At 37.8% G+C, this 25,168-nt stretch overlaps 1 protein-coding gene and 1 non-coding gene across 2 annotated transcripts in view; both read right to left on the reverse strand.

Annotated features, from left to right (window-relative positions):
- The window catches only part of LOC137999117 (radial spoke head protein 4 homolog A-like), a 26,098-nt gene extending 15,207 nt beyond the window's left edge, over positions 1 to 10,891 (reverse strand). Inside the window, exons 1-9 of the mRNA XM_068844960.1 lie at positions 10,766 to 10,891; positions 10,351 to 10,412; positions 10,161 to 10,222; positions 9,820 to 9,879; positions 9,136 to 9,328; positions 7,209 to 7,297; positions 3,832 to 3,886; positions 3,631 to 3,750; positions 2,756 to 2,853 (exon numbers count right to left, since the gene is read on the reverse strand). Of these exons, the coding sequence (XP_068701061.1) occupies positions 2,756 to 2,853; positions 3,631 to 3,750; positions 3,832 to 3,886; positions 7,209 to 7,297; positions 9,136 to 9,328; positions 9,820 to 9,879; positions 10,161 to 10,222; positions 10,351 to 10,412; positions 10,766 to 10,833 (807 nt within the window). The 5' untranslated portion in view covers positions 10,834 to 10,891. The remainder of the gene's footprint in view (positions 1 to 2,755; positions 2,854 to 3,630; positions 3,751 to 3,831; positions 3,887 to 7,208; positions 7,298 to 9,135; positions 9,329 to 9,819; positions 9,880 to 10,160; positions 10,223 to 10,350; positions 10,413 to 10,765) is intronic.
- A 2,527-nt stretch (positions 10,892 to 13,418) lies between these two features.
- Trnay-gua (transfer RNA tyrosine (anticodon GUA)) lies at positions 13,419 to 13,504 on the reverse strand. Its single transcript is given in 2 exon segments — positions 13,419 to 13,454; positions 13,468 to 13,504. It is a non-coding gene; the product is annotated as a tRNA-Tyr (tRNA).
- Between the last annotated feature and the right edge of the window lie 11,664 nt (positions 13,505 to 25,168).

Raw genomic sequence — 25,168 nt, forward strand, 5'->3', positions numbered from 1 at the left:
TACTGAAGTCTATAAGTGTTCAGTGTGCACTGCATAGTAAACTGCATTAAGTAAACAGTATATAAAACAATACTCAATACTGGTAGAGAGGCTGCTGCATACACACTTTGCACAGGTTCCATTAATTATTGTTCAAAGGGTGGATAGACCTATGCACTGGATATAGGACCAGCTGTGAGTGAGTTACATGTATTATACAGCTTTCATCAGCTGGATGGTATTTTATAGCGTTCACTACATATATATCTGTTGCACGTCATTTTGTTCCTTAGGTTAATTCGTTTCCAAACCAGGTCAATTTGTTTCAACTTAATTAGGTTAAAATGTTCTCAACCTTGGTTGAGATTTCAAGAAGTAAATGAAAATCCAACAGTTATTAGAAAGTACCGGTATATGTATATTTGCAAGTAAATTTGTCCTGGAGGTGAGTGGACTTGACTTAAATTTTTCAGGAGTTATTTTATAAAACCCCAATGGTTGTTAAGTCTAGGCACTCACTGAGATTTTAAATGGTTAGCATTAAGGTTGGGGTTAGGCATACTGTGCAGGATAAACAATTTTACTTTTCTACCTCAGAGCTTTTTAGAAGGACGTTGTTCATGGATGAATCTTCTTAGGAGGACAGGGGTCAACAGTATTGAAATATCTTCAAAGGAATAAAACAACTGAAACGTGATGCATTGCTGATTTTAAATTTGCTTAGTTATTTGCTCTATCTTAATTTGCTTACATTGAATTCGTAATAATCAAAAAATAAGTGAAAACAAAACTTTAAAAAAGTCAGCAAAAAGGAATTTCATCTATTGTTCAGAAGCAATTTTGCAGACTCTAATGTAACTGTTATTTCTTTTGAACAATCAAATAAAATTTTTGGATTTTTTCTTGTTTTGTTTTGTTTTGTTTTGTTTTTTCTGTTTGTCTGTTTGTCAAGATGTATGTAGTTATTAAACCAAACATTGTGATTATTTTCATTTACGGCATAATCCCCATCAAGTTCTTCAATTTGAGCAATTAAGTAGCACATTTGGGTGAAGCCTGGACGTTTCCTTCTCCATTTTATTAATTTTCAGTGCCCTATAATCCTGAAGTTCGAACTTCTTCTTTTTGTTTCTTCGCCTTCAGGTGTATGACAATTGCAGACCACAGACTGCAAACTGCCTACAAATAGTGCTGATAAGTTAGCATTTAAGTGTAAGCAACCATTTCAAATAGCGCTGATAAACAGTATTTAAGTCTATGCACCGATTTTTAAATGGTTAGCTTTCAATAACTGTGATTTTGGGTTTAGTCTGCAGTTTGCAGTCTGCACGCAGTTTGCATATTAAGTGTCAGACACCACTTTCCTTCAATGTAGGGCTCATTCACTTTTTCAAATTATTGACCATTTTCCTGCTCTGTATTTGATGTTGCTGTTACTTGTCCACTCATTTGTGGCTTTTTGATTCCTTTTCTCCAAGACATTCCGAACACCACTTCATACAGTTCTGTGAATGGTAACGTTTTAATACAAGTGGTTTCTCCACCATAATGACACCAGTGGTTTGGTGACAGGTTGTTTTCTTCAATTAAACCACAAAGGTTATCTTTCGTTGTTCTATTTGCCTGTGCCACCATCCTTTGTGCACAGTGCGAACATCATGTTTGCAGCAAAAATCTGTCATCACTTTACTCATAAATTATTTTCCTTTGTCAGATTAAAACTTTGACCAAAATCACACCATCCAGAATGACATTCTAGTGTTCTAGCAAGGTCTGATGTTTCCCTATATCTGAGAAAAAATAGCCACTAATACTTTGAGTAATGATTTTCAACATGAAGAGAAACAGCTACACTGCAATGCTCCTTAGAACCGAGTTACAGGTTATTTTATGAAAATTAATCAGATCTATTTGCACATAAGAAAGGTTTCTTATTGACTAGTAACAATGCCTTGTTCCTCCTGTATTTTGCATAGCGACATATTATAAACTTTGTACATTAATTGTTAAGTCACTGTCTACGATTAATTTTGTCCTTCAGAATCAAGAGCCCACTTCTTGCAAATAACTTTTGCTTTTGTTGCACTGGAGACTCAGTTGAGCATTTTCACTCTTCTTCAGATAAATTTAGCCACCCGTCACTTCTTCATCAAATTCCACCGGCGGTCAAATTAACTGTCTCGCTTTGTGTCATTTATGCATTTATGAAATGGTGGTTGCTATGAATGCTTGGAAATAGTTTAAACCCGTTGGTAGAAAAAATTATCCTGCGGATTTCAGTTGCTGATTTAGTTCAGAGGGGACGTAATCTCGGGCACCCATTGGTGTGAGGGTTCGAATCCTAGGAGTGGCATGGAATGCTGTGGAAGCTCAAGGTAAGTGACACGGTCCATAGATAAATGTAAGGAAAAGATAGCGAAGAAGAAGGGAAGGAAAGGGAGAGACAGTAAGTGGAAAAGGGAGAGATGGTAAGTGGAAAAGAACGGAAGGAAAGGAAAAGATAGGGGAGGAATTTAATTGCTTTCTCTTTTTTTCCCATTATTTTCTTTTTTATCCCCACCCCCTAAAAATCTAGGCCCCACTTTTTATCTTACATTCCCAGAAAAGGGGAAACCCTTTTGTAAACAGTTCATAATAACCTAGGTTGAAAGGAATTGACCTTGTTAAGGTTAAAACAAAAACCTGAAGGTACAATTTGACTTGCAACATATCCTTAATCAAAGCTAACGGGGCTATAATTTTACACAATGAAAGGAAAAAAGACATTTCATCTTACAGGTGCATCAAGCCGTCCAGTGAAAAACTTTTTAATAGATCTAGCAGCCACTATTTGTGCAGGAGTCACAGCTGGAAGTTTTACCCATGGTTTACCAGCTAAAAACAATAATAAAAACACAACACCAATGACAATTTTTCTTAACACTGTTTACTGGCTACAGAGGACATAATATCATTAAGAAGGTCAAAAGATGCAGATCCACACTTGATAGTGTGTGAATTTTTGTGACAACATAATTAATTTTGGTCAATCAAACTCACCTGAAAGCATTGTGGAAATCATATCACAAAAGTAACATGATGGCAACTACATGTACTATGTACAATGTACCATGCTCCTAAAGACTACAGCTGTAAGCATTGATTGTCATGCTTTATTGGTAAAATTAGATATAAATACATAGGAAACATAATGATAATGATAATGATAATGATAATAATATATTATTAATTATTTATTTTTTATTTAAAATTAACTTTGGGACTCAGGTTTGGCCATATCCACACCTTCCCATCAAACATACTGATTCAGTTGTATTATGTATATTCAACAACAAAAATTCCTGTATAATTTAATAGAGCATACTATCTCCTGAGGCTGAGGATGACCTTATTCTCAACATCCCAGGTTGTTTGAAAAAATGAAATTTTGTAGATTAGATTAGACTAAATTGATACCCAAAGGACTAGAATCTAGTCTGATAATATGGGACAACAGCCATGGTTTCTGCTTATTTGCTTATTATAAGGAAACTAACACCTGGCCCAGTAACTTCATGATTTCTTACATGACACACAGGACAAAATGTGTTCGCAATCAAGATATGAAAGAAAATGAACTCTATTTCTATGGTGACCAAGACGTAGACTTACGTTCAGTTGTGACAAAGAAAGTTCTCTTGTTTGTGCCAGTTCTGTTCTCCTCTTTAGGAATAACAGGAGGAGGTTTCCAATCTGGTTTGGGTGTGTCATCCTCTTCACCACCTTCCTCATCTGAAAGAAAATCACGTAAGAAGTCTTCACACTGTATAAAACAAGCACTCAGCGGGTAGATGTAGAAAAAGAGAAACTGACCTTCATCACCTTTATCCTCATCCTTTGGTTGTTCTTCTGCCTCACCTTCACCCTGCTGGATTAAAACATAGAATACAAAGCAGTGCAAAACATGCATTCACAATGTTTTATGATAATGTTCACAATCTCAAAGGTATTATTACCGTAATTAAGGAATGCATTTTCATGCCATGGCCTGAGCTAAAACATTAAGAAAATATTTTGTGTCCATTTTTTGCTGTCCCCCTTTCCAAATAGATTGAACTGTGTGACAACTCTGCCAGGAATCTGGGGATGAATAGGACACAAAAGAAATGGACCACTCTATAGTGGACATTGATTCCACACTGACCCGATTCCCCCAAACAAAGAAGACCTCACCAATTTTCAGAAACCGTAAATAGAGGATTGTAACTTACTAATGAAAGGGGGGACAACAATAATGAAATGGGTAGAGGGCAAGGAAGAAGGGAGTGAGAGGTACATGTACAGTCATAAGTAATAATTAAGTATATTCCACCACAATTTCTCCTCCTTTTCATGAGCCACTAACAGTTTATCCCTGGCCAGTGAGGGTACTGAGTGACCAATTAACATTATTTTTTGTTATATTCATGGAATCAGAGCTGCTATCCACCACAAAGCATTCTGTTTGGCAACTGGATGGGGATTAATATGCTGAGATAAATCAAACATGTATCTATTTCAGAATTCAGTACAATCACAGTCAAAAAAATTTAATGGAACATACAGCGTACAGGTGTTCAAAAGGCACAATGATGTCAAGCACCCATTTGCTATCTTGTCCGATCTTAACAACAACTATTATTGGTTCATATGGTATAGGTACGTGGTATTATCCAGCATTTTGGGCAACATACATTAATTTGAATTGAAAAATAGGTATTCATTGAAAATCACACTAATAAAAATATAATCTAAAATATCAGAAACTTATTCGAGGTGTGAGAGCAGTCTTCCAAATTTAACATAGCTGTGTCTTTTACAGTGCAATTACTACCGAAATCACTAAACTGTTTGCACCCCGAAAAAAATGATCGATCGCATTTGAATTTTGACTTGCTCACGTGACCATTTGGGGTGCCCGATGTGTGACGTCTCATTCTTGATGTGAGCAAGGCCGTGGGAAAGTAAAGAAACAGTCCCAGACCGCTGCAAGAGATGAAGGTGTACGAAGAGCTTTCTACCATTTAGAAATGATATGTGGTCACTGATGGTTGAGTGGAGGAGGAGATGTTTCAAGAGAGTTCAACCCAGGACGTTTTAGAGATATAGGATTAAAGTACAAAATGAGTGGTCTTACAGTTTCACACATATAGAAGACGTTTTGTCCTGCCTTCGATGTTCCACAATGACCGATAAGGACAAACGAGAAGAGATGTCAAATGTTTTCTTTTACATACTATTTCAAAAACTGGTGCTTCAGGTTTCACCAGGTTTCCAAACACGAGAAAACATTTGAAATTTCTGCAACAAAGAAAATTAGTTTAAATTATCATTTGGATAAGTTTTCTGAATTGAAGTGCTGTTTTTGGTAAGCACAATGTGAATTTGTCACGTACTTGCTGCTCTGCGATCATCACATCATGTTGTTACCTCCAGAGCTGTTTGTCAGTTCTGAGCGAACACGTTGCTTCGCAAAGCAAATGGCAGAGTGCATGCAGATTTAGTCCTCCTAAAACTAGCTAAGAAGAGGAAAAGTGTGTGCATCTAGTCTGTTAAATGCAGGGATAGGTAGTAAATTAGTATGCCTTAGAACTGGGAATCTCTAACGTTAGTGCCATTTTAGGTCGGAAGTGTACAGCAAGGTTGGAAGCAAACCAAAAGACGAGGTTCCCACCATTGAGGGAGAATTTAAACTTACAAAAAGAATGGCCCTTTCTGTTTTGGGGTGTTTAATAACTGTACCTTTACATTTAACGTCAGCAGTATATAATTTAGGTTTTGAAGGTTGTTTTGTAAAATGTGTGATTATAAATAAAGTTGTTTATCGTCATGTGTTTTTCTTTCTTTATGAATATGCAGATTAATTAAGAAAATTTCCATCCGTGTTTGAAATTATTTCCAAAGTTTTCAACTCGTTTTTCATTGGGTTTCTAAACCCATCCACCTGACCAGAATAAGATGCTCTGGTTGGGAAAGAGCTGCATGAATAATTAATGACTTTGAGAAATTTATTTGCAACGTCATTACCGTACTTGAAATTGTTTTGATTGCTAAATGAAAGGAACTGTTTAATATTTGTTCTCCACGACTGACATTATGATAATTAAATTACTGCTATGCTGACGATTCATATAATTGTCGTGGAATCGTCTTCGAAATTTACGGCAACCAAAACAACAAGGGATAAAACCTCAACTTATCATTGGAGTGAGACTTCGGTATTGATTCCCGCGAACTATACTGGTATTTATAAACCATACAATTTTGCTTTACAAGCATGAAATTTGAAACAACAAAGCATTACGTGTTTACAATGAACTGCCTCCAAGCGTATGACATTTTTATTTTCTTCTTGGCCAAGCGCGCAAGTCTTTGCACGTCTACCTCTAAGTATCGAGCTTTGCCATGTAAGTTACCGAAGGTCTGCTTTAATTTTTATCAGCAGTTGCACTAAATCTAGTTCTCGTTCTTCCAGCTTTTTCGGTTGACCATTAAATTAGCATGTGACGGGGGAAGTAATTTTCGGTTGCATGTTTGACAAAACTTGTCTTCCATATTTTTGAAACTGTAAGACCACTCATTTTGTATTTTAATCCTATGTCTCTTAAAACATCCCCGGTGGGTATCTCCCCCTCCGCTCAACCATCAGTGACCACACACCATTTCCAAATGGTGAAAAGTTCTTTGTACACATTCTTCTCAAGCCGCGGTTTATATGTTCCCACAGCCTCGCTCACATCAAGAATGAGACATCACAAATCGGGGCAAATGAGGTCGCTCGCAGAACTTGTATTGCGCTGATGGTGGGTTGAGATGAAAGTTCAATCTTTGCCAATTGATTGTGATGTGGAATTGTGACCGTGGGAACATTTTATCTGGGAATATTTGACTCAAATTGGTGGCACCTGAGAATTTAGTTTCCAGCCTTGAGAATTTATTTTAACCGTTGACAACCATGAAATTGAGAAATGGCTCAAATTGCATCGGATCAGGAAAATAACCACACAGGAAGGAAGTTACCCACGTTGGCAATATTGAATAAGGTTAGGCTTTTTAATTGAGAACTTTTTCAATATACTTATCCTCTTAAGCTTTTTATCGGGATTCCCATACAAATCCTTATATTTTTGTCGGCCCTGCTCACGCTGAGCTTGGGGCGCCTGTGATTTCAGTAGTAGGAGTTTTGCTAAAACTACCAGCAATGTTCTTACCTCTTCTTCTTCATCATCCTCTTCTTCCTCTCCCTCTCTGTACTCTACTTCAGCTATGTAATAATTGCACTCTATTCCAAACACCTTGCCTGTCAAATACAAAATAATTATTACTGGTTTGACATTAATTACAATCTTTGCTTATCAAATTCTCACAGCTAAGGATGATTACTGGATAGAGTGTACTGCCTCTGAATGCACACAGGTTTAAGGCTGTAACAAATGGAAGTACATGTAGTTAAATATTTTGTGAAATATTTCCAAGAATGTGCAGTTTATTAGATTTCCATTCTTGTTATCTCAAAATAACAACATTAAATGCAGTTTTTAAAATGCAATTTAACTGAGTTAACAACTAGGAGCACAAGTTTTACCTTCGCAGTCAGCGGTTTGTTAGATATGCGCATGTTGCCAGGATTCTTCATGTTTTTTCGTCCTTAGGGCATTGTAGCAGTTTTGTTGGCATTTTAGTCAGCATTTTCTGAGCGTTAGCATTTTCCTGAGCGTGGGGATTCCTTGGAGGCTGTCTCCCCTCCCCTGTCCCTCCCTTTCTTTCCACTATTTTATCAGTGTGACGGGCGCCTGCTTTCTCCCTCCGTGTGGGGGATCATGGCTGGGTTGCCCGGATTTGCCAGCCATGGAAGCGGTCTCCATCTGGGAGCTGGCTGCCAATAGTGGCAGCTCCTGGATGTCTCAGGCACCCAACCTCCACTTTGCGAGGCAGTTGTTAAAAACCATTTTAAGGAGGCTCAAACCAGTTTCAACACTTTCAACAAATTGTGCTATTTGTTTTATGCAACGGCAATCTTATGGTCACGTGCAACTATGAAACACCCATAATATTATTCCTTTAAACCCACTGACACCTCTAACACCCTAGAACATCCCCAGTTGACAAGTAAAATCGTCTGGCATTAGACAGAGTAAAATCTGTTAAATCTCACTCTCGAGTCAGTGAATTAACAAGATGCACTCATTAATGTGGCATACAGTAATCAGTCACCAAGGCAACAAAAGAGCCATCCAATAACACAATTTTGGTCTTTAAGGTCGCTCAAAACAGTTTCAACACTTCCAAGTAACCCTCTTATTTGAAGGATCGGCACTACAACGCGGTATCATGTATTAGCAAATTATATTGTGGGACCAAATCAAACATGAATTATTGCTGAATAAGATGCTGTCATTATTGTGACATAATATGTCACCGTGGCAATGGCTATTAGCCCTGTAAAAACACCCCTTATTAAATTTAAGCCCCATAACTTTTGTTTCTAAAAATAATCAGAAGGGCAAAACCTGGAGCAAACTTTCTGCAAAGTTTCAAAAAATTTTGTAAAGCGGATTAGAGCCACCCTAATTCTGTGATCATTTTTTTAAGGTGGCTCTGATTCTGTAGTACAGAATTTTTTTAAACTTTGCCAAAAGTTTCATCTTGGCCTTGGTCACTGAGTTTGTTTTTGAGATATGAGCAACTAAATTCAAAATATAGGGTGTTTTTGCTGGGCTTTTCTGTTTTCAAGGTAATTTCTAACATCACAACAATGGCGACATCTTGTTTGGAAATAATCAGTGTTTCATATGGTACCATAAAATTGCGGTTATGTGATGCAGTGTTGTAGCACTATCTGTTCTAACGAGAGCGTCTTCGAAGTGTCGAAATTGTTCTGAGCCACCTTAAACGCTTATATTCTGAAAAATGAACTTGGCAACCCCATATTTTATTGCTCAAAAGTGATTAGCAGGCTAAGACAAAACTCTCTACAAAAAAAAAAAATTCCCGGAAGCAGATTCATAGCCACATTTAAATTTTGCAATAAATTATATTGTGAAGGTCAGTTAACATAACAAGCAACATCAGTTACTGAGTGATGATTGCAATGCTGCAAAGTTGTGGTCAAAATATGATGGAATGTGATTTTCATACCCCAAAAGCGAACCATCTGTAATGGTTTACTGTCCACCAACTGTTTCAGTGCAAGAAATACTCTGAACAGTTCTTCACGACTCAGTCCAATGCCTGCTTGCTCAAAGTAGAAAGCTAAACTCATAAGATCAGGAAGAGGCGTCTCCACATCTTCTTCTGCTTCTGGCTCCCCTCCCTCCCCATCTCCATCTTTCTACAAACACAATTGCAAGTTAGATAGAGTAACAATTATCGTTTTGTATTATTCTTGCGCAGTTCAGTTCAACCTTATCATTTCAATGTAATTTGATGCCTGGGCTGAAGTATTTCAGAAAGGCTATTTAGTCCCTCTGTTTCCATCTCTATCAGTTTCAAGCATCTACACTGCAGTATTATGAGCTGTGTGAAAGCACGGTTAAACTTACTACATTGTCTAGAATGATGTTTGACTTGTTATGATCTTGGTGGCAAAGCCAGTCACAATCTTCATAACAGCAACACTACAAAAACCTGGTGGTCTTTGGCCTACAGAAACACAGTGAAATCAATCTTGTATTTGCCTTTATCAATTATCTCATGCACCAGTCAAGTGACTGTCTCTGTATCTCAGTAGCATCTGATTTCATGCACTTCTTTTTGTCTCAGCACAAGGATGAAAGTTCTCGAAGAGGATGTACATATAGCGAAAAAGGCCAATAAACCCACCTCAAATAATTTCTGATAGACTTCTGCAACTTCTTTGCTCTCCTTATCATCAAGTATGTCCTGCCAATTAGGTAACCATTATAAACATCACTCAACTTTTAAAAATGTTTTGTGCGAAAAAAAGACTTTTAAAAAATGCCAGACCTTTTCTGTGGCAACAGGAACAACTTTTTCCGCCTCTGCTCCCCGACAAATACCAAAATGGCGATTTATATTAATTAAAGAGGTCAAGATTAAAGAACAGCTGGTGATGATTTTCAAACTGGGGAATGTCACAACTTACTCCGGAATCCTTGCTTCCTAATTTTATAGGTCTCCATAGTTGGCAGCACATTACACACCTGTGACTCTTCCGTCCTCTTGGTCTTTCCCTTTATGCATTTGCTAATATCTTCAAAGATGTCTAATTTCAAAAAAGAGACGAACATAAGCTTGAGCTTATTAGCAAATTTATAAATAATTAGTAAGAAAAAAATAATTAAGCTTAATACTGAACTAAGCAAACTTTGATCGACTGTAACTTTAACGTACCAACACAGTGCTTTGGTCGTTCGTCTAAGATCTTGCTTAACACTTCACCAAGGTGATCATATCTGGATACAAAAGCAGGAAATTAATTTCAGATTCACTCTCTCTATATAAAAGCTAAGGGCGCTTTCCTTTTGTCAGAACTGGCCGGCCAGACCCGTCAGTTTGCAAAGAAAATGCAAAAACTGAATTTGAAGGAACACTTGCATGATAATCCCTCGCATTCTTCCGGATGAGTATATATAATCCTCGAAGTGTGTTAAGTTGAAAGCATTGCAGAGTTAGTCGTTCCAAATGCCCGGTCTGGCCGGTCAGTTCTGTCAAAATGGAAAGCGCCCTAAGGTTGACTTAATTATGGGCAGGAGTACTAATCTTTGGCCTGTGTACCTGCCAAATACCGAATATCGAAAATACTTACAAATTTTTGCTTGACACAGAACTCGTTTTTAAAAGAAAGGCTTTCGCTCGGTCTATTTCTTCCTGCATGCTGAATATTGTCAATGAAAATCAAAACATGGCGAACAGTGGTGAACGCACAGTCAACGCTTCCATGGCAACTGCACACATATCGATGATAGAAAAATAGGCACGCAATGCGTACGTGTGGTAGTACACAGTGATAACTGTCAATTAAACTGAGTTTTGTTTTCCAGGAGATTCAAGTTGTCGTTGAGTTTGCGCAATATATAGCTCTAATAGTACATGATATTCTTTTGGTATCGTAAATCATTATAGTGCCATGGTAGATGTCTTACCTAAACAGCCCCGTGAGAAGACAAGTGGTTACTAGTAAATACTCAACCCAGAAAGATTGAAGAAAATAAAAGGGAATCGAGTAACATTGGCATTGAGGCTGACACGTTGATCATTTCCAAGTTTCCTTCAACTTCTTTTTCACGGCAAGTTAAAGCGCGGGTAGTTGGTTCTACTTTCCGTGTGAATAATGTACAGTAATATGCATGATCAGTTTTTCACAACAAAAGTTCACTGAAGTCAAGCCCTGCCAGCTAGTATCTGGAATGCGAACTAGTCAAGGTACAGAATTTGTTTGTGTTTGTTAGCCTGCCTTATGCAAAACAAAAATTGATGCAAAAGTAAATAAATATTGATACCTAGTTTTTAGGAAGAGCAGAGAAATTTGATTTATCTGTCGAAACATGACATTCATCAGACCAGTGCGGTAGTTTATCTAGACAGAGTGGAATGCTTTGTAATTGCAAAAAAAAAAAAACGCCATCAGCAAAAGAAAATTGGGAGATTTTTGCTTTGTCTAATTTTTCTATAAGCCAGTTCGGAGTTCACGAAACGACTGTCTGCGTCGAGAAAAACAAGCATATAATTGCCTTTTTGGTTATGGTAAATAGCTGCAAGAATAGAACTTATTCGTATTCTCACGGTTGGACTGGAACGAACATGCGATGGAGGCTCATGGGGGAGGAATAATTTGCACATGAAAAGATTCCCCTGCATCAGCCTCTCCTTTATGCTCGTTTCCAGAGCAACCGTGAGTATACCGTGAGTATATATAACCGTGAGTTTTTTAATGTATGCTTGCTTTTATCCCGACGCGCGCACGTTTTTTGAAACTCTGAACTCGCTTATTGTACTTTTGGTTGCACAAGTAAATCGCAAAATCGAAAGTGACGTTGATTTCAACGGCCACCTTGCGTGTTACTGACAACTCGTATCACCACTACCGAAGAAGAAAGCAGTAAATGACATTAAAAAGACCTAAGACCCATCTCTCTGACTCCTTGCTTGTCCCAATTCGCTGAGGACTGTGTTGTGACCGACTATGTCAAAAACATGTGGTTCTCAAGGTTCTCGATCCTCAACAGTATAGCTCGATTCCCAAGTCATCGACTACACAAGCCTAATAATAATAATAATAATAATAATAATAATAATAATAATAATAATAATAATAATAATAGTAATAATAAATAAGATTTATATTGGCGCCTTTTCCCTTTAGCCCAAAGGCACCTTACGATAGTAAAAAGAAAATTGAAAAACAGAAAAAGATAATAATAATAACAATAATAATCTTAATAAGAATAACTTCACTATAAAACATTGCGATAAATGATTAACCAACTGCACTTTTTAAAGCGACTTGAAAAGTGTAGTATCAAGATTTCTAAATGTGAAGCAGCAATTGAAGTTTTGCGTTTGTGTCAGAGTTTTGCTGTGACGCCTACCTTTGCCAAAGTTGATGCAACCAAGTCAAAGAAAAGGGAAAAGTCTTCTGAGACGTTCCAGAAACAAGTTGTAACCGAGGAGTTAAAAGCCAAACAGTCCTACCTTAATGAACTGAGGGATGAGCTACGCGGCATCTTTAAAGAAATTCGTGGCATCTGTTCGATTCTACGCGTGGTTGCTATAACAAAGATTGTTACAACTTTGCGCCGTAATCAGTTCCAGCATTTGATGAAAAATCATGCTCAGAAGCTTTCTCGACTTTTGTCTAAGAACTTTGATGTAGACGAACACATCAAGAACATATCGTCCTAAACCTTGGATTTCATTGAAAAGCTGGTTTGTTTGTTTGTTATTTATTTGTTCGAGCGGGTTGAAGTATTGGCAGCTGTACAGCTGATGTGGACCTGCTATACCCACCCACCCTTACACTCACGAAGGACAGCCACAACACCGGGAACTTTATCCCCTACTCTTTTCGAAAACTGTGTGCGTTCTTTAACATCCCACATGGAACTTATGAACATCAAAGATATTTGTGAGACGGGGCCTACGGTTCATAGTCCTTATCCGAGAAGACTTGAAAGTCTAACCATTTGCGGATGTAATTACAAAGGCAGCACTTTCTCGTCAGTTATTTTAAGACCCTGAGTGTTGGTCCGGCCGGAGTCGAACTCACGACCTCCCGCGTGACAGCCCGGTGCTCAACCAACTGAGCCACCAAAACCAACCAATTGTACCAACCAGTCGAAAGACGGAAAGAAAGAGAAAACATAACCAAACTACGATCATAATTTAACGTTACTATAATTTATAAGGAAAACCATAATCGTAAGGCCTCGTTGGGGTTTAAACCCACATGATCAAAAAGTTCCTTTGAGCCGGATTCGAACCAGCGACCCAAGGATGTCTTAATACACTCTACAGTCCTCCACTCTACCAACTGAGCTATCGAAGGTGTACGAAATTATGCTGTTATTCCAAAGAATGTTATTATTATTATGTTATTTATTTATTTATTTATTTGTTTAAGCAGGTTGAAGTTTTGGCAGCTATTCAGCTGATGTGGACCTTCTACACCCACCCACCTATATACTCACAGAGGACAGCCACGACACCGGGAACTTCATCCCCTACTCTTCTCGAGTAGTGTGTGGGTTCTTTAACGTCCCACAGGGAACTAATGAACATGGAAGATATTTGTGAGACGGGGCCTACGGTTTATAGTCCTTATCCGAGAAGACTTGAAAGTCTTAGCATTTAAGTCTAACCAGTTATTTTAAGACCCTGAGTGTTGGTCAGGCCGGAGTCGAACTCACCACCTCCCGCATGGCAGCCCAGTAGAGGACTTAAGTTTGCCTTTCCACAGAAACTGTCGCCCAAAGACCAGCTTTGAACAAGTTTATTGGAAAGATATCGCTAGTGCAATGCTGCGTTCTATTGCCTTGAACTACATTAATATGAAATCGCCGTCTACGCCCAAATCTCTGGTGTGTGCTTTAAATAAATTAAAGAAAAGAGACGATATTGTAGTTACAAGCCTGATAAGGGTTCGGGTGTTGTTATCATGGGCAAGGTTGATTATATACGACTACTTAGCGATGCTTCAATTACCGACACAAGCTAAGTTTGCCAAAGTTAGCTGTCAACCCCCGAAAGCTCGTGGTAGACCGCCGAAGTACTATCATCCGCTGATTCAAAAAGAAAAGGTTTGGAGTTGAAGGAGACGATAAAGAGGATTCTACCTAAAACTGTTCCTGATACACTTTGTCCTAAAGGGTTCTAGATTGGCTCATTTATATGGCCTCCCTAAAACTCACAAACCGATGTTAAGCATGAGACCTATTCTTCCCGCCACTGGCACGTACAATTTCTCTCTAGCCAAATGGTTGGATGACAAAGTTAAAACCTGCTATCCGTCAAAAAATTTAGTGTAAAGGACATTTTTGACTTTTCTGATGAAATCCGCAATGTGCATAGAGAATCTGACCACCTTTTGGCTTCCTATGTTGTTACTGCTCTGTTTACTAATGTTCCTCTAAATGAAACCATTCAAGTACTGGTGGATAAAGCTTTCACGGATGACTGGTTCAATAAAACCCATGAATTGTATCTAGAAAGAGCACAACGTGTTGAGCTTTTGGAGTTGGCTACTACAAAACAACTTTTTCAGTTTGATGGCAACTTGTATGAACATTTAGACGGCGTTGCAAGGGGCTCACCGCTTGGACCTTTGATGGCCCACAGTTTGGCTCGAACGAGTATTTAAGGATCGCGACACGATAGGAGGATCCTTGAATATTAGGAATATTTTGTTTCAGTGTTTTGGAATTTAATGCCAATTTTGCAGTAGTAGTTGCTTTACGTTTAAAGCACCAATGGAAAAACGAGACTTGTTTTGAATTGTCAAGTAACGGTTTTGAATGCTTTTTATGCGGAGTTTGTTCAGAGAGGTCTATATATAATTGCGCTTTGGAAAAGAACTTGTGGCCATAACGTCACATAAATTAAGATGTTAGCAGAAGAGATGATCTTAGTGCCCATTGCTGTTGCATGTGTTTGAACTAGATTTTCTACTTGAAATAATTTCACTGTACTGAGTTTTATTTTGAAGGGCAACTTTGATTGCTTATAAGATCTTTTGTAGGGACGGGAGCTTCCTCTTAAGGAGACGGTTTTACCGTGGATTGCCTGGAAAAGTAAAAGTGTTAAGCTTTTTTAAGTTACTTGGAAGATCTTGCCAAAGGTCAACTACAATTGAAGATACAGATTGTTTTCCAATATTGGTTCTTGTGCACGGCTTACAAAAAAATTATTACTGGCATATCTCGTATTATAACTATGAATATCATGATTAGCATACTGAAAACAGTTACCAAAGATGTTTGGTAGTGCTTTGTTATTGCGACGAACTGCAAATTTAAGTGCTTGCATCTTAAAAATGGAAATAATTGATAGTATATCAAGAGGTTCATAAGAGGAAAAGCACTTTAGGTGGTTTTTCCACGAGTAGTGGCAAAAAATATTATTCTTATTACTGTGTTTTGTTTTGTTTGCAAGTTTTACACCCATTAAACAGGTAAATTGCGAAGCATTTTAAGGGGATACCCCTTATGTGCCATATGACTCTACCTTTTTAAGTAAGATTTGATGGTTTACAGTATCAAAAGCCTTGGCTAAGTCTAGAAAGACTCTGCAAGTGTAAAGATTGTTGTCAATGGCTTTCTTCAAATTATCACTTATTTCTACTATCGCCTGTTCTGTCGACTGTCCTTTGCGAAAGCCAAATTGAAATTTGTTCAGAATATCATATTTTTCTAGATAAGTTTAAACTCGCGAGTAGACAAGCTTCTCAAAGATATGTGCAAACGAGTAAAGTGCGGATACTGGACGAATCTTAGATGGGTCAGTTGCAACCCCACCTTTATCTAATGGGGTTACTCTCGATACCTTAAAGATCAGGCATTATCCCTTGAACAAGAGAATAATTATACACTTATGTCAGGGCTTCACTAATGTGGTCTACTGCCAATCCGCTTGCTTTACACTATGAGTAATTACACTGAACTCTCATAAAGTGTACTGAATTTCAATGATCGAATAGATTCGCGATCTCTGTTATAAATTCATATCTTGTTTTCATTATTGCTCCAAAATTCATAACAAAATTTATCGGCACAAACTCAAGATGATTGCAGAGAAAGTGAAACAGACAAAATTATATGAATATAAGAGTAGTATATTTTATTTATATTATTAGCTCATATTTATTCCCAATTAGTAGTATATAATTAACTTACATCCGGTCATTAGTATTATTATATTTATCTTTTATATTGTTACTGTTTAGGGATATTTGTTGTAATGCGCATTTGAAAACTTTAAGTTGATATTTGCGCAATATAAATGAATAAAGTTTAAGTTTTAAGAATAAAAAAGAATGAATGAACTCCGGAACGAACAAATGTTACTTTATGTCAGTTTTATTGCTAAGAAATAAATTATATAGAGCAGAATGAAAGCAAGAAATTAAAGTTTGTTTTCTGTAAACGTTTTTTACTCCCTAAGTAAATGCATGGTAAAAAGCTGTTTGATCAGAGCAAAAGTGCCGAAGAAATGGTCTTTGTGTTAGGTTAATGACTGATCTATCCTTAATCCTGAAAAATACCTTTCTCGCATAAACTCCGTATTGCCAAAAGAAATTCGAGCCTTTGTGTGCAAAAACGTTTATTGTTACAGATATTGTTATAATAATAATAATAATATATATATTTAGCTTTACAAAATTCTCAAAGCTTTACAACGAATGTCTCACATTACAATCTTACATTCAAATTACATGCAGTATGAGAAACTCTAAAATTACAATAGATTTCTAAAGAAAAAAAGAAAATCTATATCCTGTATAATAATGCAAATAAGGTTTATACACTATACATAATAATAATAGTAACCTCTATACACTATATATATTATGATCTCTATACTCTATAGCACTGGCGGAACAGGTGTGTTTTAACTTTACTCTTAAAAATATCGAGTAATTCAGAATTCTTAATGTCTACTGGTAGTGCATTCCAAAGTTTAGGGGCACTGGCAGCAAACGATCTGTCCCCATAAAGCTTAGTTTTAGTTTTAGGTACAACGAGAAGCATTTGACAGGAAGATCTAAGTGCACGAGAAGGCTTACCGGTATACAAAGTCAATAGCTCAGAAATGTAATCGGGAGCTTGATTGTTAAGAGCTTTATAAGTTAGCATCAAAATCTTAAAGTCAATTCTGAACTTTACAGGCAACCAGTGTAGTTGCTGTAATATGGGTGACATATGTTCATTCTTTGCAGCACCAACAATAAGCCTCGCTGCAGCATTCTGCACGCGCTGGAGCTTTGAGATTTCCTTCCTATGCTGCCGACCTTGGAAAACAACTCAAACTCACCAGTCCCTTTACAGTTTCTATAAGGAGCTAGGGATGCAAAAGGAACATGTTCCCGAAAAGAAAGATACATAAAGGAGAGGACTATTGTAGTTATTGTGGGGAACACATGTTGCCTTTTATAACCGTCACGGTCGTTGCAAAAAGGAACATATTACAAAAAAGGATGTTACAAAAGGGAAAGGTGGTGCAAAAAGGGAACTTAATTAAACGTTACATCAAGGATAGATGAATCTAATCATTCATTCAGTCGTCAATCCTTCACTGATTCCTTCATTTCATTCATTTCACTGCACCCTACTGCTCATAAAAGTTGTTAGCATTAGACAATAAAATTTGTTTTCGTGCCATTGACGCAAACCTAAAAGCGTGTTGTTCTTTCGCAGGAGGTACAGCATCCCATGAAGCCTTTTTTATTCCCAAGAACATCGATGGATTTTTTTTTGGATTGCTTGAAACCTGGCGAAAACCGCGACGGTGTTCCTTTTTATAACATTTCCTTCAAAAAACAGTGATAAAACAAATATGTTTACACCTTTATGCCTGAGCGTTTCAGAGCCAAGAAAGATACCATTGTCTTACACTTTGACATTTGTGAAAGAGGATTATAGACAAATCTGTGAAATGTGAAGGTTACACTAGAGATGAGAGATGATCTAAGAATGAATAAATCAATGAATAGTCAGTAGTCTTTCTTTTTGTTACTGTTACTCGAGAAAGATAGCCCTGGATAAGAGAATGCTATAATTGAGAGTGACCTAAGACTCGGACTCGGACTAAGTGCGCAGTGAATCATGTTAAAACTGAAAGGATTGGAATGGAAGAGATTCTCAGCCATGATAACTTAATGTATAAACTAAGCCAATTCGTTGATTTTATCATGTAAGTTATATAAAATAAGGGTGTTGTGTTATAAATTTAGTACCCTTATTGAAAAATAAAGTTGGGTTGTGTATTTGCTTTTTGGTCAAGGAAAACTTCTTTTTAGGGTGATGAGAGCCTGACCCATTTCAGGGGCGGATCCAGAAAATCCAGAAAGAGGGGGCCGAACCCGATTCCATTGAAATTCGAAACCAGGTGAGTAGTAAATGTAGCTTACATTTTATCGCCTTCCTGATTATAAGAAAATATACGCAATTTTAGACCTATTATCTCCGCCGACGGCAGCACTGAAATGATCTATTTAACTTTACAGAATAAAGAATGCCCCCTTCCCCCCCCCCCCCCCCTGTATTTAAAGAGCTTCTGGAACCAACCGACTTTAGTCTAGAGTGGTACGGTGTGCATCATGCGGTTTTACTTTACATAATTATTAGTTAAGTTCCAAAACTTTTTTTATTTCAAATACATTTTGCCTTGATAGATATACATCACGTATGAAAAATTGAATGTATAATGAATATCATATATGAAAAATTATGATAACAAGCTCACTACTTTTCAAAAATCCGAGCGACTAATTAAATGTAACAGGCGTTTCTCTATTTTATGAAATGACGAGGAAGACTGTAGACTGGAGACAATTTTTTTTCCTAGAGGGCATGTTGGGTGGGGGGGAGGGGTGCGTTCGTTTGGCAACTGCTGCTTTCCTTTCTCTATTCCTTTGCAAAGCCTGTCTTCACTTTACCTTTACTAGTACAACTGTATGTAGGACACATTGTAGAACAGTCATTCGTATCCAGCCTCCCTCGTCTTTTTACAGAAAAAATTGATGCCTGTAACCACAAGCAGACCACCCTCTGTTTGATGAACAATACGGTGGCTACAATTCGTTGCAATATGCAGAATCTAAAGCAAACGACTCAATAAACGTTTGAAGACAATGTTAACTGAGTCACGAGTGGAAGATATATATGAAATACATCATATATTTCACTGCGGGAATGAAATCAAATGAAACCATGTTGTCTCGCAGTGATGAGCGCAAATTTCTATTGCGTCGAGAAGCCTGAAAAAATTTCAGGACCTCAACGGGATTTGAACCCGCGACCTCGCGATACCGGTGCGATGCTCTAACGAACTGAGCTATGAAGCCACTGACGTTGGGAGCTGGTCACTTCTGAGTTCACAACTTCCCGTGATAAGTAATTACGAGAGAAAGATATATATGAAATACATCATATATTGCACTGCGGGTCTATGATATATGATGATATATGATATATCTTTCACTCGTAATTACTTATCACGGGAAGTTGTGAACTCAGAAGTGACCAGCTCCCAACGTCAGTGGCTTCATAGCTCAGTTGGTTAGAGCATCGCACCGGTGTCGCGAGGTCGCGGGTTCAAATCCCGTTGAAGTCCTGAAAATTTTTCAGGCTTCTCGACGCAATGGAAATTTGCGCTCATCACTGCGAGACAACATGGTTTCATTTGTTAACTGAGTCATGTGTCATGTTTTTTTCGCCGTCCCGTGCTGTTTTAAGCGCTATTTTGCAAGTGAATATTTGACCTCTGCGATTAGAACTAACCAAGGACTGCAAGGAGACAAGGCAGGCATCAGTCAGCCGCCAGCGCGTGACCTACTCCGCTTAAAGCTGGAACTGACGCTGAAACAGAACCAGAGAAAATCTCACCTTAAAAACACCAGCATCCGATCGATTAGGGATGTCTCCATGCCTTCGCCGAATTTGAGCTTCATCTTTCGAAAATTCATCGAGAAAGGCGATCCTGAAAACTATAATAAAGCTTTCTCAAGAATTCTCGACCAAAGGCATTGAAGGTATGCGCGTCGATTCAAATCCACCAATCAGCGTATCGGGGCAGGGCCGCAGGGTTGTAGTTTTGAACTGTCAACGGTCGCAATACGCTGATTGGTGAGGGTCTGCCTGTGTTGTAACATCTTTCAGTTTCTCGGTTTGAAGCTAGTTTATAAGGGTTGTTGACTCGAACAAAGTTCAATAAATTTTCTTATTAACAATGTTTATTAAAGAAAATATGCTTAAGTAACAAAGCTCGAGGTACCATCTGACACACGTTTACAAAGGAAAAAAATTCCTGGACAAAAGGGGGGACCGGGGCCCGCTGGATTCACCCCTAAATCCGCCCTTGCGTTTCTCAGTCAAAAGTCCTGAAAAGGTATTTGTGGAACTGCGATCTGCTAATTCGCGTTTTGTTCTCTCAACAAAGTACCACTATTAATAAGTTTCATGTCTTGAAATGTTTACCTTTTGGAGGTACAGAAGGATTTTTGTTTCCCGAAATTTGTCCGTCGAGTTTTCGGGGCCATTTTTTGAGAAATCTCGCACGCCGACACCGCTTAGCATATTACATCAGGGGACTTTAAACAAACTACAGGCGAACCCAAGTTAACGGGAATAAGAGCACTCTTCTGATCACGAGATCGAGGGCGCATCCTGACTCCGAAACTGTTTGCATGCATGCACTTCAGCTCACCTGTACGAGCCCATAATGGTTGAGATTGTCTTTTACTGGGACTTAGATACGCCTTCGATATTTCATAGCAAGCAAATGCAAATCACCTTGGAAAAAAGTAAACCTTCCGAACAGAATATATGCCATATTTGCCATGATATCTCTTTCGGGTGGGGCAAACCCTATATCTCGCATAAACACGCCATAAAAGTCAGAGAGTTTTTCGGCAAAATTTATCGTTTGTACATTTTTTACTTTCATCTTCATAAATTTCAGGTCAGTCGCTTAAAACAAACTTGAGATATAACCATTTTTCATCAGCTAACAATGTTTGGACATTTCGAACGATTTGAACCGTAACTTGACTACAAACTATATACCTCAGCATTGAAAAATTCTGAGCAAAGTTTGAGTGGAACTTCCACGGCAGGCATAAGTTTTTTATCCCGCCTATATCCATCTATACCCATATTGTGATATTCATGGCTTTTTAGCTGTGAGCAGGAGCCCATTACTAGGAGCCTCCATAAGCAGTAGATCGAACCCTTGAGCAGGAGACTTGCATTTACATAAATTTACATAAATTTACATCAATTTTCACGACTTAAATACAGTTTTACTGCTTTATTTGTCTTCGTTAGACAATGACTTTACTCTGATTGGCCTTTTAAAACAGTGCGCGCGGAGCCGAGGAACTCGTGGCGTTCTAAAAATAGAAAGATACGGGCAAAGGTTGACTCATAAGGACGTGTATGAGAGAGGCAAGCTCCTACTCATGGGCTCCTGCTGTGAGAAAACCAGACAATGGTCCCTCCTGTAACATTTCCGGACGTTTTTACCTCTTATCCGGCAAGTAAAACTGAGAACACATCTGATGAAATACACATGAATAAAAGAGGAATCAAAGACCTTTAAAGAAATACCAAAAATGTTGAAAAGGCAGGGGCGTAGCGTCCATATACACCTTATTCCAAAATGGCCGCCATTTAAATATTCTTTTGTTTTTATTCAAATTAGCCCTTGATGCCTCGTTCTTAAGCTTAAAATTCAAAAGAATATTTTATCTTGAACAAGGCAACAAGGGTCAATTTGTATCCGCATAAATCAGCGGCCATTTTGGAATAAGGTGTATCCTCTGGATACATTGGCACCAAGTCCCTTTGACCACAAGAAGGGCTATCTGTTCGAAGAGAGATTGCTTAAGCTTTTGTCGCTGAGACATTCAAGACTGTGCTCCTGTACCGTAGCTTGAACTGACGTGGCAATGTGCCAAACAGATGCAATGAATAAACCATCATCATGGATACCGATAGCTGCAGTGCACACGTGCGTGCAACACTGTTGAATGTGATGGTCGAACAAATGCAACTCTGTTGTTCACATCTTAGAACAAAAGGAATGTTGGATGATGTTGAAGACGATGTCTGATGGAAATATCAAACTTCATTCATCAACTTCCAACATGATACAACATGGTGGCTAAACGAGTGTAACATGTTCGATTCAGCAATGTTGGGTGATGTTACACTAACATGTTCAGTGGACCCATTAACGTTTGGCCAGGCCTTAACGGCACGAAACGTGATAGTGGACAAAAGCAAAAAAACTCTACCCTTCGAAGCCCCCACACAGTGTCAGTATCACTAGTCCCCAGTTATTTTTTAAGGATATATTAAGATGATGATGATGTTATAACAGAGTTTGTGACGTCTTGCCCTTTGCTTGTACTGTAAACCCCCTATTTGTGTTGTAGCCTGCTGCAGAGAAAACTCGGCAGATGGGTAAAATAAACAACTAACTACTGCATTTTCCTTCGCATTTATTTATTGAAATATCCTTTGAAAATAGTCAGAAATGGCATTTTCGAGACCGTAACTTCCAAAAATTTCCCAGACCCCCCAACTTTGGAGCGCCTTCGATGCTCAAAACATTCTTTGTGTGCATACACCTTCAAAATCTCACGCTCCGCCCCTGAAAGGGTTCATTGTCAGAGATAGCAAAGAAACAGAGGTAACAAGATGACAGAGGTAACAAAGCAATGAAGTAACTAGTGGGGGAGTTGGGAGACTTCGAGACAGTTATGCAAACCTGAGACGCAAAGTGTTGAGAATTACAAAAGAGATTTTTGCAAGCAAGCTGAACGTGATATTAAATGGAGTATGCAAAGACGAAAGAAGGCAAATTGAGCTCCACGTTTCCCCAAATTTTAATAATTATCATAAAAGCAAAATATATTTTTCGCTCTTTACACAGCATCTTTTGTTAAATTTATAGAAGAGTGATGAAAGGCGGCCCCAACGGAAACTGAGAGAAATCAGTGAAAAAATTATATGATGCACAGAGAGCAGGCAAAAAAGTGTTTCACCCTGGAAAGCCAACTTAAAACAGCTCAGAGCAAGTTAATTTGTCCCTTGATTTGCTTCCCTTTTAAAATAAAAATTCATCAGATCCTAACCTGATCAAGAGATTTCACTGTTTTTTTTTTCAGAAAGGTAGCAACAATTGACAAGAAACTACAAACCTTTTAAAAGGTTCTGCTCAGACAACAGAGTGCATATTGCAAAACTGATCTTGAGACATTTCACACATGCACGCTACTTGATGAGTTTGAACAAAATCTTCAAAGCATAGACAACTGCTATCCTCTTAAAAAAGAGGACTGCTTTCCTCTTAAAAAAGTGAAAGTAAAGAATGTTACTCTGAGCAATCCTTGGATAACGAAAGGTCTTCTCAAATCGATACGTAAAAAGAATTCACTTTACAAGCGTTTCCTTGCTAAGCCAACTTCATACCGTGAGAACCTTTACAAGAGCTATAAAAATAAATTGACACATTCCCTTCGAGTTGCTAAACGTCTATATTACAATAAAAAGTTGTATGAATATAAATCTAATGCAAAATCAACTTGGAAATTACTTAACGATCTTATCAATAGGAAGAAAAGTAAGTGCAAGTTGCCTTCCTACTTTAAATCTAATGAAGAAGAAATACTTAATCCTACTCATATAGCTAACCGTTTTTGTGAATATTTTACAAATATTGGACCTGACCTAGCTAAATCAATTCCGGCTTCTGACAAATCTCACCGTTCTTTTCTGGATGGAAGCTTTATTAATTCATTTTTTCTTCAATTGGCAACAGAACAAGAAGTCAGGGAGATTTGTACTAGCTTTCGATCTGGTACTGCTCCAGGATATGATTGTATTTCAATGAATGTTGTTAAAGGGTCCTTTGATTTAATCTGCGCACCGCTGACGTATATTATTAACTTGTCTCTTAATTCTGGAGTTGTACCTCAAGAAATGAAAATTGCGCGAGTTATTCCATTGTTTAAATCTGGTGATAATTCTCTGTTTACTAATTACAGACCCGTATCAGTGTTACCAGTTTTCTCTAAATTCTTGGAAAGAATTGTCTATAATCGCCTTATTAATTTTTTGAATAAATATGATATTCTTTCTCGGAATCAGTATGGATTCAGGAAAAATAATTCTACCGCACATGCTTTGATCCAATTGTATGATAAGATTTCAAGTGCACTTGACGACAAGAAGGTAACTTTGGGCCTATTCATTGACCTATCTAAGGCCTTTGATACAGTAACTCATGAAATTTTGCTCGATAAACTAGAACATTATGGAGTACGTGGTATTGCTTTACAGTGGTTTAAAAGTTATCTTTCTGGTCGGAAACAATTTGTGCAATATAACAGTTACAACTCTTCTTTATTGCAAATTACCTGCGGAGTCCCTCAAGGATCGATTTTAGGTCCCCTGTTATTCTTAGTGTATATAAATGATCTATGTAGTGTATCAAAGGTCTTAGAGATGATATTATTTGCTGATGACACTAATATTTTCTATTCGCACACTGATGCTTCGTATCTTATGGAAGTTGTAAATTTAGAACTGAAAAAGATAACTTGTTGGTTTTATACAAATAAGCTATCAATCAATGTTAAGAAATCTAATTTTATCATATTCAGACCGAGACAAAACAGGCAAACACTTGATCTAGCTTTTAACATAAGTAATTATTCGATTGATCGGGTTAAGGAAACTACCTTTCTTGGTGTAATTTTGGATGAACATTTAACATGGAAATCACATATACATAATGTTGCACGGAAAGTGTCTAAAGCCGTAGGTATAATTTATAAATCAAGTTTTGCCTTGATAACTCTTCCTTACAGATACTTTATTTCAGCCTTATCTACCCATACTTATTTTATTGCGTGAGCATCTGGGCATCAACTTACCCATCAAACCTCAGAAGATTAATCAAACTTCAAAAGCGGGTCATAAGAATAATG

The sequence above is a fragment of the Montipora foliosa genome, chromosome 1, assembly GCF_036669935.1.
Source record: "Montipora foliosa isolate CH-2021 chromosome 1, ASM3666993v2, whole genome shotgun sequence".
Classification (NCBI taxonomy): Eukaryota; Metazoa; Cnidaria; class Anthozoa; order Scleractinia; family Acroporidae; genus Montipora; species Montipora foliosa.